We start from the raw sequence: 16,402 nt of genomic DNA on the forward strand, positions 1-16,402 counted from the left end.
GGCAGATCACCTGAGGTCAGAAGTTCTAGACTAGCCTGGCCAATATGGCGAAACCTCGTCTCTACTAAAAATATAAAAATTAGCCGGATGTGGTGGCGCACCCCTGTAGTCCCAGCTACTCAGAAGGCTGAGGCAGGAGAATCGCTTGAACCTGGGAGACAGAGGTTGCAGTGGATGGAGATCGTGCCACTGCACTCCAGCCTGGGTGACAGAGCGAGACTCTATATCAAAAAAAAAAAAAAGAAATGCTAATTCTAGGAAAGAAATGGAGAATGGGTATCTGAAACTGCCACAGCCTCATTTTCAAACCACCCCTCTGTCTGCGGGCAGAGTGATCTCCCACCACTCCAGGTTGATGATGTACAGTCTAGCAGTCCCAGTGGGGAGACAGCACTTCTTTCTTCACAGTTTCAACAGAAGTCCTGAGTCTGATGCTCATTGTCCCAGTGGAGGTCATTTGCCCATCTCTAAACAATTACAGGGGTCAGGGGATGGGATATTCTGATTTGTCTCTAAGTAGCCAGGCCTGGGCATGTAACAGAGCTGGAGCCAGAGCCAGAGGGCAGGGATATTACTTAGGAAACCCCCTAGAATGAGAGTGGGCCAGTTCCCCAAAGACAAACTGAGAGACTGTAATCAGAAAACCATTGACAGGCCCTGGGCAGGAAGCAATAGTATTCCCTTTGAGGTTTTGCAGCTCCTTGAGTCCACTGGAAGGTAAAGAAAGTCCCCCAGGCTGATTGACATAGTTGTCTTGGAGACTAAGGGTCACTTGACAGGAAAAAGATAGATGTTTAAATTCCAGAGTACAAGCTGGCATGGTGGCTCATCCCTATTATCCCAGCTGCTTGGGAGGATGAGGCCGGAGTTCAAGACCAATCTGGGCAACATAGCAAGACCCTGTCTCTAAAAACAAAACAAAAAATAAATACTTAAAATTCCAGAGTGAAGCCTGGGCAACATAGCAAGACTCTGTCTCTACAAAAAACAATAAAAGAAGAATTAGCCGGGTGTGGTGGGATGTTCATGTAATGCTAACTACTGGACATGTTGAGGCGAGAGGATTGCTTGATCCCAGGAGATCAAGGCTACAGTTTCACCAATATGGTGAAACCCCGCTTCTACTAAAAATACAAAAATTAGCCCAGTGTGCTGGTACACATCTGTAATTCCAGCTACTGGGGAGGCTGAGGTACAGATAATCACTTGAACCTAGAGGCAGAAGTTTCACCATGTCGATCAGGCTGGTGTCGAACTCCCAACCTCAGGTAGTCCGCCCGCTTCGGCCTCCGAAAGTGCTGGAATTACAGGTGTGAGCCACCGCGCTCGTTCTAGGACATGTATTTTTGATAGATACATACACCGGCCAGGCGGGATTCACAGTGGTTTGTTATTCTCCCCTGACTCCGAGACTCCAAGCCCAATCCCCGCCCCTGACCAGCTTCTCCTCTCTGAAGGGGAATGGACCCCCAGCTGGTTGCCAGCCCAAGTGTGCGGAGCCGCGGTTGCGCGCTGGGTGGAGGGGTCTGGGGTTGTCACCGAGCGGTCCCCCAAGCTCCGGTGCTGGTGGGGACGGAGGATGCCGTGTCCTTGCGGGCTTCCCTAGCGCTACGAGGACGCCTCCAGGCGGCCCGCGGGGACAACAATGGCATTGCGGCCTATGACCTGAAGCTCCTGGGAGGACAACGGGGTTCCAGTATAGACTGTTCAGGGCGTCCCGGACTCCGGGCTTTAACAGTCGGTAAGGACCCAAACACCGCTGCCCAGTGCCCCGACTCCCACCGCAGAGGGCGTGACCAACCCAGCTCCTAGAGCTACACACTGCCTCTGGGGGCTTGGTGCCCACACCTTCTTTGCTTGTCTTCCCCTAGCACGGAGAAAACCTGTCCAACCGGCCGAGAGCCATTTCCCTACGGGGTCTCGTCCCTCTGCACATGCCCAGGGCTGGGACCCCAGACACAGACCTGCCCCGGACGAGAGAACGCACGGAGCTTCCGAAGATGGTTTGAATCAGTAACTGAAGGCAAAAGCACGCTTGTGCCCGGAGTCTCTCCCAGTGCCCCGTGCCCTTGGGACCCAAAGTCCGAACCCGTAGCCGGGAGCGGTGGCTCACGCCTGGAATCCCAACACTTTCGGAGGCTGAGAATCGTTTGAGCCCAGGAGTTCGAGGCCATTCTGGGCAACATAGGGAGACCCATCTCTGCAAATAATAATAATAATAATAAATAAATAAAGAGCGGGCGCGGTTGCCCGCGTCTGTGGTTCCAGCTACTCGGGGAGTTGAGGTGGGAGGATCGCTTGGGCCCAGGAGTTCGAGGCTGCAGTGAGCCAAGATCGCGCCACTGCACTCCAGCCTGGGCGACAGAGCGACACCCCGTCACGAAAAAACAAAAACAAAAACAAACAAAAACCCTAGCTTTCTCTTCTCCCAGGATGCAGGAGTTAGGTGAGGACCCTCTGTTCCCTCTGACCCAAGACCTAGGAGTCCGAACACATAACGCCCTCCTCCTACGAGACGCAGATGCCAGAATCCCCAGAACTGCTGTCCCCTCAAGAACACACGTTCCCTACGGGGGAGGCGGTGACCAGCGACTCCGCCCACTTCTCCCAGCCGGCTGTGACGTAACTGCAACGACAGCCAATCAGACGCGGCAGCGCCGGATGGCGGGAGGTGGGAATTGTAGGCCAAGGGAAGCGCTGGGCGGAAGTGGCTGTGGCTTTGCCCTTTGGCCTTTGCTGGCTGTGTGGCGGCTCCGCCGTTCGCAGGGCGTTCGCTGAGCGTTTCTGCTTAGCCGCGGTCATGAGCCGGCACAGCCGGCTGCAGAGGCAGGTTCTGAGCCTGTACCGCGATCTGCTGCGCGCCGGGCGCGGGAAGCCGGGCGCCGAGGCGCGAGTGCGGGCAGAGTTCCGGCAGCATGCGGGCCTGCCGCGCTCCGACGTGCTGCGCATCGAGTACCTGTACCGCCGCGGGCGGCGCCAGCTGCAGCTGCTACGCTCGGGCCACGCCACCGCCCTGGGCGCCTTCGTACGCCCGCGGGCCCCGACCGAGGAGCCTGGCGGCGTGGGTTCCCAGCCTGACGACGGCGACGGTCCAAGGAACCCCCACGACAGCACGGGGGCACCGGAGACCCGGCCCGACGGACGTTGACAAGCGAAGAGCCGAACTCGCACGATGGCGTGGTGGAGCCAGGAGGCTCGCCTGACTGCGTGGGGGGACTGGGGAACCCGCCTAAGGTGAGAGGTCTTGAGAGAGTAGCTCGACGAATTGGGGACGTCAGAGACTCCCCCTTGGCGACGCAGGGGGCCTAGAGAGCCCCCTGATGGACGGCAAGAGAGGTCCACCTTTTCCAGTGCTTGGAGACAGGTCGGCGCTCCTCCCCCATGAGGGCTTGGGGCGGCCTGGGACGCTGGCGGGCTGGACGGTGTCAAGCCAAGAACTACTTGCCCGAAGGTACGGGGAGCCAGGACGCCCCCCGGTGGACAGGGAGAGCCTGAGACACCCTTCTCTTGACCCCTGAGAACATACCCACTTCTGGCTCCTCAAGGAGTCTCCCCTCTCCTGTATTTAACTCTGAGAAGTGCAGACTTTTTGCTGAGAACGTTTTGGGAAGGTGCCCTGATGAGTGGTGAGAAGCCCGGAATCCCCTTTTGGAAAACTTTCCCCCGTTAATTGTGACAAACCAGGACCTTGAGGAAGGGGCTAGGGGCCTATCACCCTGGTTGATCAACTGAAGACCCCTAAAGGCCCCTACTTGATGGTTTTGAGGGGCAACATTGACTCATTTGCCCCTTCCCTCTCAGAATGTTGGACAAAGGGAATAAAATTGGGGATATGCCTACTTCCCTGTTGATGGTCTTAAAGCTTTTATATATTTGAGGATTTTTGAAACACCCCGGCCCTCCCCACCACACACACACGCACATGGACACCCGGAAGGGACCATCCCGGAGCTGATATGTGTGGGAATCTGACTCCTTCCGGAGCCCTGTAGACTGGCACATTGATTGAAGCGGCATAGTTTTCTCTCCTGGGCAGATCTGTGGAGGGGGCTTATCCTGGCTTAACCCCCAAAGATACCCCAGTTGGCTCCCTAATGGAGGGCAAGTGATTTAACATTTTTGTGTGGAAGAGGAAATGGTGGAGCTGAGAACTGGCTCAGAGCCCCTGAGGCAGTAGTGAGGGTCTCAGACCTGGAAATTTCTCAAACCTGGCTGAAGGGTCCAGCCTCAGATACAATGAACGACAAGGCCCTGGGGCAGGAGAGGGGAGATGAACCCCATAGATCACAGTTATACTCCCTCCTGTGTCCCCATATGGGCCTGCCCTAGACATTCTGGAGGGATGCATTTTGCATCGTTGAGCTGTATTTGCACCCATGTTAGTTAAATAAGTGGAAATGAGTTCTTGTGGATGTAGCTGTGGGGAGGAGGACCACAGGTAAGGAGCATAGACCTCAGACCAAAGGGAGGATGGACAGAAGAGAAACAGTCACTGCCCTAATCCCGGTGGGGGAGCCACATGCCCCAATGGTTATAAAGTGGAATTGCAGTTTGAAGAGTTAATTGCCAGGATAGGCTTCTAGGCAAGAAGACCAAGGCTGGGCGCGGTGGCTCACACCTGTAATCCCAGCACTTTTGGAGGCCAAGATGGGTGGATCATGAGGTCAAGAGTTCCAGACCAGCCTGGCCAATATGGTGAAACCCCGTCCCTACTAAACATACAAAAATTAGCCAGGCATGGTGGCAGGCACCTGTAATCCCAGCTACTCAGGAGGCTAAGGCAGGAGAATCGCTTGAACCCTGGAGGCAGAGGTTGCAATGAGCCAAGATCACACCATTGCACTCCAGCCTGGGCGACAGAGCGCTGAGACTACGTCTCAAAAAAAAAAAAAAAAAAAAAAAACAGTGTGAGGAAAGGCTTGGAGGGGGCAAAGGGAAGAAATGCAGGGTCTCAGCTGGGGCTGGAGTGCCCCAGGCACAAGGCTGTGGGTTTACTTGATTGTGGCTTCTACTTCAGCTTTGTCTCAGGTTTGTCCTCACCATGGGACTTCAGCCACCTCATTCATCTCTCTCAGCCTCAATTTCTTCCATCAGGGTGATCATGTTAGTTTCCTGGCTCCATCTCAAAAGCCAAAGACCAATAGGGTCCTACCCATCCAGCGCCCCCAGTACATCTTCAGCTGCATCTCCTGCCACCCCCTCACTCCTGGCTCCATGATCTTGAGCCCTGACAAGCCCCAGGATTGGAGCTCCTGGCAGGGCTGCAGGCAGGGATCGAGTTTCCAGTGGGGCCGGGCATCCTGGGTCAGGAGGGAAGACACATGAATATGGGTGTTACAGATTAGTGAGATTTTCCCGGTAGAGAGGATGGAGGAATGCCTGATTCGAGGGAGGAGCTGTGCAGGTGAGCAGTAGCTAAGAGCACGGACCCAGGAATGGGAAGGCAGGGTTTGAATTCCAGCTCCCATGCTTACTGATTATGTGATCACAGACGAGTGATTTAACTTCTTTTTTTTTTGACAGGGTCTCTGTCACCCAGGCTGGAATATAGTGGCACAGCTCACTGCAGCCTCGACTTCCCAGGCTCAGGTGATCCTCCCACTTCAGCCTTCTGAGTAGCTGGGACTACAGGTGTGCACCACCACACCCAGTAGTATTTTTATTGTTTATTTTATTTATTTATTTATTTTTGAGACAGTTTCGCTCTTGTTGCCCAGGCTGGAGTGCAATGGCGCGATCTCAGCTCACCACAACCTCCGCTTCCCAGGTTCAAGCCATTCTCCTGCCTCAGCCTCCTGATTACCTGGGATTACAGGCATACGCCACCATGCCTGGCTAATTTTTGTATTTTTAGTTAAGATGGGGTTTCACCATGTTGACCAGGCTGGTCTTGAACTCCTGACCTCAGGTGATCTGCCCACCTCGGCTTCCCAGAGTGCTGGGATTACAAGTGTGAGCCAGCGCGCCTGGCCTATTCTTTATTTTTTGGAGACAGGGTCTCACTATGTTGCCCAGGCTAGTCTCAAACTCTTGAGCTGAAGCGGTCCTCCCACCTCAGCCTCCCAAAGTGCTGAGATCACAGTCATGAGCCACCATGCCCAGCCTGATTGAACCTTTTTTTCCTCAATGCCCTTATCAGTGAAATGGGCTTAATAAGAGCCTCCCTGATGTGGCCATTATGATGGTATAGTGAATTAAATACCTGTTGTGAGGCCAGGCGCGGTGGCTCACGCCTGTAATCCCAGCACTTTGGGAGGCTGAGGTGGGCAGATCACCTAAGGTCAGGAGTTCGAGACCAGCCTGACCAACATGGAGAAACCCTGTCTCTACTAAAAAATACAAAATTAGCCAGGCATAGTGGCACATGCCTGTAAGCCCAGCTACTCAGGAGGCTGAGGCAGGAGAATCGCTTGAACCCGGGAGGCAGAGGTTGCGGTGAGCCAAGATCGTGCCATTGTACTCCAGTCTGGGCAACGAGAGTGAGACTCCATCTCAAAAAAAACAAACAAACAAAAAAAAAAAAAAAAAAAAAAAACCCTGTTGTGACAGCAGATGATGAGGCCTGACCCCCACCTATGGCCTTCCTGCCCTCTTGGGTTCACTTGCAGCTGTAGAAGCAGGTTCTCAGGAGGCTGCAGCCTCCTCCCCTGAGCCCCTGATTGTCTGTTGCTCTGCCTGAGGGCTTCCTGGGAGTCCTGGAAGGTGGGTTAATGTCCTCAGAGGCAACCCTCAGCCTGTTGGGGGCAGCAGTCACTAGATGAGCGCCCTGGCCCACCTCTCATCTGGTGGGACAACATGTGTTCTGCAGGGTTCCTCAGGGGCACCCCATGGGATGGAGCCCCAGTTGCCCATAGTGGTGTCCACTCCGTGAGCACCTTTTTTGGCTTTTCCCCTGCCCTGTCTCACTCTTCCCCACTCCCGCTTCCTGGGATCACATCCCAGGTAAATCATCACCCGAGTCCTTGGCTCCAAGAATGCTTATGTGTCAAGCATGGAACAGTGCCCAGTTCTCTGCTGATCTTCTGTGTGCATCTGCTGCTCTGTTTTTTGAGAGAGTCTCACTCTGTTGCCCAGGCTGGAGTGCAGTGGCGCAATCTTGGCTCAATGCAACCTCCGCCTCCCAGGTTCAAGCACTCCTCCTGCCTCAGCCGCTGCCCCCCCAACCCCGCCTACCTCGAGTAGCTGGGATTATAGGCACCCACCACCATACCTGGCTATTTTTGTTTTGTTTTGTATTTTTATTAGATATGGGGTTTCACCATGTTGGCCAGGCTGGTCTTGAACTCTTGAAGTGATCTGCCCACCCTGGCCTCCCAGAGTGCTGGAATTATATGTGTGAAGCACTGCGCCTGGGCTGCTCTTCTGTTTTTTACTCTGCTAAGGCACAGGGTCAATGTTTCTCAATCCTTGACCCATCTGTTAAACGAGAAATCCCCTGATCTAAGAAAATGGCTATAAAAGACATACAGGGATTAGAGTAATTTAGACTACAGATTGAGTTAAAAATAGAACTGAGTTGTTAAATTTTCGGATTTTGATAACTACTATAATTGTGTGAGAGAATGGCCTTGTTCTTAAGGCATACACGCTGAAGAATGTAGGAGTAAAAAGGCCTTGTGTCTGCAACTTACTCTCAAATGGTTCCAAAACATATGCACTGATATAAATATATTAGCAAGGGTATGGATGGTAAATCACATGAAGCAAAGTGTTAACCACTTTGAATCTGGGTAAGGGCATATGGGAGTTTGTTCTAGTTTTAAAAAGTTTCCCAACACTTGGGGAGGCTGAGGTGGGCCGATCACTTAAGCCCAGGAGTTTGAGACCAGCCTGGGCAACATAGGGCTTGAGCTGCCATGCTCGGCCTAAATTTTAAAATTGAAGTATTTTAAATGTAAATGTAATATGAAAGTATTTTGAATGTAAAATATTTTTTGTTACACGAGTTCATTGTTTTAGTAGGACTGTATTGCATTTTATCTGTTAAAAATTTGGCATCTGAATTAAGATGTGCTATAAGTGTGAAATACACACTAGATTTCAAAGACTTAGTAAGAAAAACAGATTGTAAAAGATCTCATTATTTTTATATTGACTACATATTGAAGTGATAATATTTTAGACATGTCAGGTTAAATAGAATATAAGTTAAATTATTAAAATTAATCCATTTTTACTGTTTTAATGTGACTGCTAGAAAATTTGTAACTACATTTGCAGCTCACATTCTATTCTTTTTTTTTTTTTTTTTTTTTTTTTGAGACCGTCTCATTCTGTCACCCAAGCTGGAGTGCAGTGTCGTGATCTTGGCTCACTGCAACCTCTGCCTCCCGGGTTCAAGTGATCCTCCTGCCTCAGCCTCCCAAGTAGCTGGGATTACAGGCACCTGCCACCATGCCCGGCTAATTTTTGTATCTTTAGTAGAGACGGAGTTTTATCATGTTGACCAGGCTGGTCTTGAACTCCTGACCTCAAGTGATCCGCCTGCCTTGGCCTCCCAAAGTGCCGGGATTACAGGCGTGAGCCACCACGCTGCCCAGCCTCACATTCGATTTCCACTGGACAGCACTATTCTAGGAGTTCCCATGGCCTGTTTCCTCACTACAGTCTGCTCTCATGGCAAAATTTTAACACAGTAGCTCCATTCTACTGACTCTCTGATGCCTTCTTCAACCACATTGTTTGAGTTGTGCCCCCTTCCTCTTGCTCACTTTATTTTTCTCCTCAGCACTTACCACCCTGTGACTCACTACATATTTCACTTATTTCTTTTAGTTATTGTCAATTTCCCCAAGTAGAATGTCAGCTCCAGAGGCACCAGAGGCACCGTCTTGTTCACTGTCCTGTCTCTGCTCCTTGACCGGGACCTGACACATAGCAGACAGTCAATATTTGTTAAATGAACGAATGACACAGATATGCTCCATTACCGGGCCTGTTGGGTCAATATTGCCAAGACTGCTCCCCCTATTTGCTGGTGATCTCAGGAGGACCATGCCTCCTCTTTGGTTGATGCCAGAGTCTCAGCCTGGCCTTTGAAACAGGACAAATCCGGTTTGCATCCTGACTTTTCCCTGAACCTGGAGTCTCTCCCAGAATCTGCAGCTTCCCCCACCCCATCAGTGTCTGTTCCCCTCTTCTAGTAGCAACAACTTAATACTCTTTGGAGACCCACCCTTCTGCCATTTTCAGTCCACATGGTTTAGGTGGGGCTGACCACAGCCCCCAGCAAAGGTGGAGCATGTGACGGAAGCCAGAGGAGCCAACCTTGGGACTTTGGTTGGAACTACAAAGGAACAGTGACTCTACTATTGGCTGCTAAATTGGTGGGGTGTGTGTGTCACAGTGGAGGGAGGCTTAGCATGACTGACTCCATTTTGCCTCGACACGCTGCAGTAACATCCTTTAGGTTAAAAGCTTCTTAGTTTTGTGTGTAGATCAGCTAATTACAGGAGGAATTTAGTTTATAGCTCAATTTTAGAAAAAATAACAGTCCCTTTCCCAAAACTAACCACCCCACCAAGGGATCAGAAAACTGTACACACAAATAACAGTGTTATACTAGAGATTTACAAGAATATTGTGACCTGACCTGTATCATCAAAGAAGTTTTCTTCTGGACTCTTGCTGGCGTCCAGATGTCTGCAGTCGTTGGTCACCTAACCTCAACCCCCTTCCCTTAGCATAAAAAGAAACCTAAAATTTATACTAACTTGAGATGGTTCCTTTTTTTTTTTTTTTGAGATGGAGTCTCGCTCTGTCACCCAGGCTGGAGTGCAGTGGCGCAATCTTGGCTCACTGCAAGCTCCGCCTCCCAGGTTCACGCCATTCTCCTGCCTCAGCCTCCCAAGTAGCTGGGACTACAGGCGCCTGCCACCACGCCCGGCTAATTTTTTGTATTTTTTGTAGAGACAGGGTTTCACTGTGTTAGCCAGGATGGTCTCGATCTCCTGACCTCGTGATCCGCCCGCCTCGGCCTCCTAAAGTACTGGGATTACAAGCGTGAGTCACCGCGCCCGGCCGAGATGGTTCTTTAGGACACTAGTCTGCCATCTTCTTGGTTTGCTGTCTCTCCAAATGAAGTTGTTTGCTTTCTTTTTTTTTTTTTTTTTGAGACGGAGTCTTGCTCTGTCCCCCAGGCTGGAGTGCAGTAACACAATCTCAGCTTACTGCACCCTCCATCTCCCAGATTCAAAGGATTTGTAAAAATACAAACATTAGCCGGGTGTGGTGGCACATTCCTGTAGTACCAGCCACTTGGGAGGCTGAGGCCAGAGAATCACTTGAACCCAGGAGGCAGAGGTTGCAGTGAGCCGAGATCATGCCACTGCACTCAAGCCTGGGCAACAGAGCGAGACCCTGTCTCAAAAAAAAAAAAAAAAAAAAAACTAGCCTGGCATGGTGGCACATGCCTATAATCCCAGCTACTCAGGAGTCTAAGGCAGGAGAATTGCTTGAATCCTGGAGGCGGAGTTTGCAGTGAGCTGAGATTGTGCCATTGCACTCCAGCCTAGGCAAGAATGAGACTCTTATCTCAAAAAAAAAAAGAGCCACAACTTCTTTGTCCCTAGGGTACAACCAGCAATGGGATGACACCCCAGGTGCCCAGTGCAGCAACCAGTAACTCACCCAGTATTGGCTTTCTCCCTTCCTGAGCTCACGTCTTGGCTCCCCTGCCATGCCTGAATAAGAACTGGTACTTGACTCCTTGTGTCAGGGTCTGGGGCAGCCCCACCCAAGATGGGCTGATGCAGTTCTGTATTCTGTTCTCAAGGCAAAAGGTTCCATCCAGACATATCCAGGCCACATCCTAGATTCCGGGTATGAAGGCACCTAGTATCCTCACACATCCTTTGACAGTGACCATTTATTACACACATCAGACTGGGGGAAGACCATTGACATAGCTGAGCACCAGGTAGGGTGTCCTGGGTATTCGGGCATTAGAGCAACAGGGGCCTCCTGACACTGGCAGGAGAAACATGGCACCCACCAGGAGGAGGAAGAGGATAAGGAGGAAGGTCAGGGGCCGCCTGGATGCAGGATCGGGGGCCCTGTGAAGGGAAATGCAGTGTTAAACATACAGGTGGGCTGCCACTAGGAGCTCTGTCCCCCACACCCTAGTCCCATCTCTCAGGCATCTCACCCTGGATTCCCCTCCAGCCTCACATCCTGGAGATGAGGAGATGCTTGCCTCTTCTTGTCCTAAGGAGGGAGAGCAGCCAGCAGCAGAATGGATAGAAATGACACTTTATTTATTTATTTTGAGACGGAGTCTCACTCTTGTCACCCACGCTGGACTGCAATGGCTCAATCTCAGCTCACTGCAACCTCCACCTCCCAGGTTCAAGCGATTGTCCTGCCTCAGCCTCCCGAGTAGCTGGGACTACAGGTGCCACCACGCCCGGCTCATTTTTGTATTTTTAGTACAGATGGGGTTTCACTATGTTGGCCAGGCTGGTCCCAAACTCCTGACCTCAAGTGATCCACCTGCCTCGGCCTCCCAAAGTGCTGGGATTACAGGCATGAGCCACCATGCCTGGCCGACACATTATTTTTTAAGACAGGGTCTCGCTTAGTCACCCAGGCTGGAGTGCGGTTTCACAATCACGACTCATGGCAGCCCCAACCTCCTGGGCTCAGGTGATCCTCTTACCTCAGCCTCCCTAATAGCTGGGACCACAGGCACATACCACTGCAACCATTTACTTTTGTTTAATGATTTGTAGAGATGGGGGGAGGGGGCAGGTCTCACTATGTTGCTCAGGCTGGTCTTGAACTCCTGGCCCTTAAGCAATCCTCCTGCCTTGACCTCCCAAAGTGTTGGGATCACAGGCGTGAACCATGGTGCCCAGCCAGAAGTGACACTTTGTGTCGCCTTTACCCTACTACTGTAGACCTACAAAGCTGGTCTTATTTCTTCTCCCTTCCTGGCACCTCCTCATCCCCAGGACCCCACACAGACTTGGAATATCTCCAAGTGTACTGGATGTCTGGTTGTGTCTGTCCTTTATCCAATACAATCCCCCTTTTTCTGATAACAGTGCCTTAATTGGAGGCGGGCGGCTGTTATGCCTTCCACTCCCAGACCTTCAGGTTCAAGTGAAGCTGACACCCACCTCCCCAACTTCCATGACTGGTGTGACCCAAACCTGGCCAATCCGAGCACTCTGGTTTATTCAAGGTGCAGCCCATGACACCAGCCGGTAAGTGGCAGCTGTCAGTAGGGTCGGAGGCACGCTCCCTCCCCTGGGGTGGGTAAACCAGTGGGAGTGACCGTGTAGCCACTGGCGCACCCATTTTGCTAAGAAGGAAGCCACCTTGGGGACTTAGAGCCCAAGAAAGGGAGGGACTGAGCCCTGATGTTCTTTCTTTCTTTTTTTTTTTGAGACAGGGTCTCACTATGTCGCCCAGACTGGAGTGCAGTGGTGCGATCTCGGCTCACCGCAACCTCCGCCTCCCGGGCTCAAGCGATTCTCCTCCCGAGTAGCTGGGATTACAGGCGTGTGCCACCACGCCCGGCTAATTTTTGTAGTTTTAGTAGAGACAGGGTTTCACCGTGTTGGCCAGGCTGGTCTCGAACTCCTGACCTCAGGTGATCCACCCACCTCAGCCTCCCAAAGTGCTGGGATTACAGGCGTGAGCCACCGCTCCTGTCCTGGCCCTGGTGTTATTTCAGGCTCTGAATTCAACAGTGCCTGGACCTTTCCCTTACTTTTTTTTTTTTCTTTAATAGCATTCCCTTTTTTGTGCCTTTTGATCTCTTGGGTTTCTGTCACTTGCCATCAAGATTCCTGAGTGCTACACCTGGTTGAGAACTGGCTCACCTGAGGCTTCCAGAGCAGGGAGTGTCTTTGGTGACCTGCTAAGTGTTTCTGGTGGCTGAGGCCAGACTCCAGCATGTCCTGTTGGGAGTGAGAGGTGTGTGCGTCCTGGAGAACCAGCAACAAAGAGAGACGTGGTTGCAGGAGGGCCAGGATGGGGTGTCATAGAGATGAGATTCTGGGGGAACAGAGAGATCTCACGGGACAGACAAGGGCAGAGCCAAAGAAACCAAGAGAGGAGAGACATTATTTATTCATTCATTCAATAAATGTGTAATGAGTTTCTATTACAAGCCAGGAACTGTTCTAGGAGCTGAGGACACAGTGGGGATGGAAATAGGCAAATTCCTGGCCTCCATGGGGCTTATATTTGACAGGAGAGAGACCATAAATTAATAAGTAAATGAGGCCTGGTACAGTGGCTCATGCCTGTAATCCCAGCACTTTGGGAGGCTGAGGCAGGTGGATCACCTGAGGTCAGGAGTTCGAGACTAGCCTGGCCAACGTGATGAAACCCCATCTCTACTAAAAATACAAAAATTAGCCGGGAATGGTGGTGCACACCTGTAATCCCAGCTACTCGGGAGGCCGAGGTAGGAGAATCTCTTGAACCTGGGAGGCAGAGTTTGCAGTGAGCCAAGATTGCACCACTACACTCCAGCCTGGGCGACAGAGTGAGACTCCGTCTCAAAAAATAAATAAAAAATTTTAAAAATAAGTAAATGTACAAAGTCAAGCTGTGGTGAGTGCTGTTAGGAAATAAAGTAAGAAGACAGGAGTGCTCATGTTTGGAGGTCAGGACAGGCCTCCCTGAAGAGGCGGCACTTCAGGAGAGACTGGGACAGTCAGGAGGTGAGCAGGGCATCATCTGGGGGCCTCAGGATAGGAGTGAATTTGAGATGGGGCTTGAGGATGTAGACAGAGACAGACAGGAGAGAGAGAAGCAGTGAGATAGAAGGAGACACCAAGAGATAGAGGGGGAGACAGAGCCACTGACACCTCCTTGGAAGGGCAGGATCTTGCTAGAAGGTACACAGATGTCCCCAGGGTGCCTGACAGAAGGTCCCTCGAGGGGGTCTGCTCTCACCTCAAGGCCTTGTCCCCTGCCCTGGGGGCCCCTGTGGCCACACAGCTCACAGGGCACTCCTAGTGTCCGGGCTGTCTTTTGTCCCAAGGGCCCAAGGCCCCCAATGTCCCCTGCTGGATCCCACTCCAACTCTGCGGAAGTGGGGAGGCTACTGGGTGCCCAGGGCCCCCAGACCCCACCAGGTCCTGGCCAGTCCGAGTCTCCCTCGACCTCCAAGTCCTGGTCCAGCGTGTCGGCCTCCTCGAACACCTGGGTGAAAGGACAGAGGTCATGGAGGCTATGAGGTTGGGGCCTGGGTTGGGTGGGGGGTATCAGGATGGGCCCTACCAAGCTGTAGCTGACCAGCTGGGCCTGCAGCTGCCAGAGCCGCCGGAAGATGGAGTCTCGGTAAGCTCCCAGGGCCTGTAGGATCTGCTCCAGGGCTGCCCAGGCCCTGGGCTCACTCCGCTGTGCCAGCCCCTCACCAAACGCTAGCAGCGCCTCCACGCGCTCAGCTGCCCCTCGTAGGTCCGCCTGGAGGGCCTGGGGACACATGGTTGGACATCACCCCACACACACACCAGGGACCCAAAACCTGGAGTTACCCCCTCCCCCATTTCCTATTCAAAGGCCTGGAACATGCACTCAACCCATTTCCCATCCCAGAAAGCTGGCACCCACTGCTGGGGCCCTGCCCACCCCCACATCCTGGCCTCTCCTGCCTACCTGCAGCTGCACCATCCCACTCTGGGCCAACGCCCAGCGCCCCAGGCCTTGCTCCAGGTCCTGCAGCCGGCGGCCCAGCCCCAGCAGGCACAGGTGCTGGCTGTTCTGCTCAGCCTCTAGTACCTCCAGGCCAGAGATGGGGTGCTGGGGAATACAGGAGCCAGGTCAGGGCCAGTGGGCCAATCAAGATATCACCCCTGCTCCCATCCCCACCCCTCTTCTGTAAGCTTCTGGAAACTTCTCTGCGGCACAGTCCATCTCCGGGTCTGTCTGCACCAGGGTCGCTCCCACTGGGGGGCCTTCCCAGTGGAGCCAGGCCTGAGGACAGATATCTAGATAAAGGTCTCCAGGTTTTCAAAGCTCCCGGAAACTTGGATGTGTGAGGCCCGGGGGGTCTGGACAGGGAGCGGGGCTGGGTACCCCCCAAGAAGAATGAGGCTATGCCAGGAGCAATGATGAAATGCTTCTCAGCCAGGCGCAGTGGTTCACACCTGTAATCCCAGCACTTTGGGAGGCCGAGGCCCGAGGATTGCTTGAGCCCAGGAGTTCAAGACCAGCCTGGGCAACGTGGTGAGACATCGTCTCTATTTTTTTTTTTTTTTTTTAATAAAAAAGAAATATGGCTGGATACGGTGGCTCACGCCTGTAATCCCAGCACTTTGGGAGGCTGAGGCGGGTGGGTCACCTGAGGTCTGGGGTTCAAGACTAGCCTGGCCAACAAGTTGAAAACCCATCTCTACTAAAAATACAAAAGATTAGCCAGGTATGGTGGCATGTGCCTGTAATCCCAGCTACTCAGGTGGCTGAGGCAGGAGAATCACTGGGACCTGGGAGGTGGAGGTTGCAGTGAGCAGAGATCTCACCACTGCATTCCAGCCTAGGCGACAGAGAGACTCCATCTCAAAAAAAATAAAAAAAAAGAAATACATCTCCCCGGTTGGTCAGATATTGAAACACTTTTCCAGAGGGTCCCTCCCCCTACAGACACCCAACACCTTTCCAGAATCATCACCTGGTCCTCAGTGTGGAGGTCAGACTCCGGGGGACAGAGAGGAGGTGGGGCTGGCACAAGGGGTCTGAGTCACCTCAGCTCACCTCACAGCGTTTGCCCCCAGCTGGGTCCTCGCAGGAAGAGGGTGTTGGCCGTCTTGGGGGGTGAGTGGCAGGCTCATTGCCCCTTGGCCCACCCTGGAAGTGCTCAGGAGGGCTCAAGGAGTCCTGTCCCAGGGTCTGGGCCTGCTCTGGGCTAGGAGGCAGGGGGCGGTGACTGGGTGAGTCTCGACACCTCACTTTTCAGCCTACCCTCACCCCAACCCCGGTGGCCTCTCCTATGTCCCCAGGCGATCACAGCCATGGCACCTCTTACCCTCACATGGCCCCTGCCACCACGCCTACCCTTTTGGGAACAAGCTTCCAAAGCCCCGGCCCCCACCTCGTGCTCTCCTCTCGGGATGCGGGGCAGACGGTGCATCCAACAATGTCCAGCTCCCTAGGTGCTCCCGGGGGATGGTTGAGGGGCTCTGAGCCAAGTCTAGGGCCCAGAGGCAGGGACAGGGCCATGGCTGGGTGCCTGGGGACACAAAGTCAGGTGAGGGCAGCCAGTAAGACCTCTTCCCTAGACAAGGGTGTCCCAGAGCTCCTCCGCTGGAGTCACCCGGGCCTGAGGCTGCAGGAGAGGCCCAGGACAGGTCTGGCTCCGCCCCTTCCAAGAGGAACCTGGACCCAGCCATTTGATGCCCAGCTCAGGTGACAGAAGAACCACTTAACTCCTTCCTCCCTAGCAGGC

General features: G+C 52.9%; 2 protein-coding genes across 4 annotated transcripts; one reads left to right on the forward strand and one right to left on the reverse strand.

The window, feature by feature from the left end:
- The first annotated feature begins 2,713 nt into the window (after positions 1–2,713).
- SDHAF1 (succinate dehydrogenase complex assembly factor 1) lies at positions 2,714–3,893 on the forward strand. The gene has a single exon (XM_032170595.2). The coding sequence runs from the start codon at positions 2,801–2,803 to the stop codon at positions 3,146–3,148; it is 348 nt and encodes a 115-aa protein (XP_032026486.1). The 5' UTR covers positions 2,714–2,800; the 3' UTR covers positions 3,149–3,893.
- A 6,904-nt stretch (positions 3,894–10,797) lies between these two features.
- Positions 10,798–16,308, reverse strand: SYNE4 (spectrin repeat containing nuclear envelope family member 4). Of its 3 annotated transcripts, XM_032170599.2 has the most exons (8): positions 16,049–16,308; positions 15,712–15,862; positions 14,617–14,760; positions 14,239–14,433; positions 13,912–14,160; positions 12,828–12,932; positions 11,147–11,205; positions 10,798–11,054 (listed from the first exon to the last, which is right to left on the reverse strand). In XM_032170599.2, the coding sequence occupies exons 1-8, from the start codon at positions 16,174–16,176 to the stop codon at positions 10,880–10,882; spliced, it is 1,206 nt and encodes a 401-aa protein (XP_032026490.1). In that variant the 5' UTR covers positions 16,177–16,308; the 3' UTR covers positions 10,798–10,879. The 3 variants fall into 3 exon arrangements, with proteins under 3 accessions (XP_032026490.1, XP_058281494.1, XP_032026488.1); XM_058425511.1 differs by lacking the exon at positions 14,239–14,433 and having other exon boundaries at positions 16,049–16,277; XM_032170597.2 differs by lacking the exon at positions 15,712–15,862 and having other exon boundaries at positions 16,049–16,175.
- Between the last annotated feature and the right edge of the window lie 94 nt (positions 16,309–16,402).

Source organism: Hylobates moloch, unplaced genomic scaffold (genome assembly GCF_009828535.3).
Source record: "Hylobates moloch isolate HMO894 unplaced genomic scaffold, HMol_V3 SCAFFOLD_12, whole genome shotgun sequence".
NCBI lineage: Eukaryota > Metazoa > Chordata > Mammalia > Primates > Hylobatidae > Hylobates > Hylobates moloch.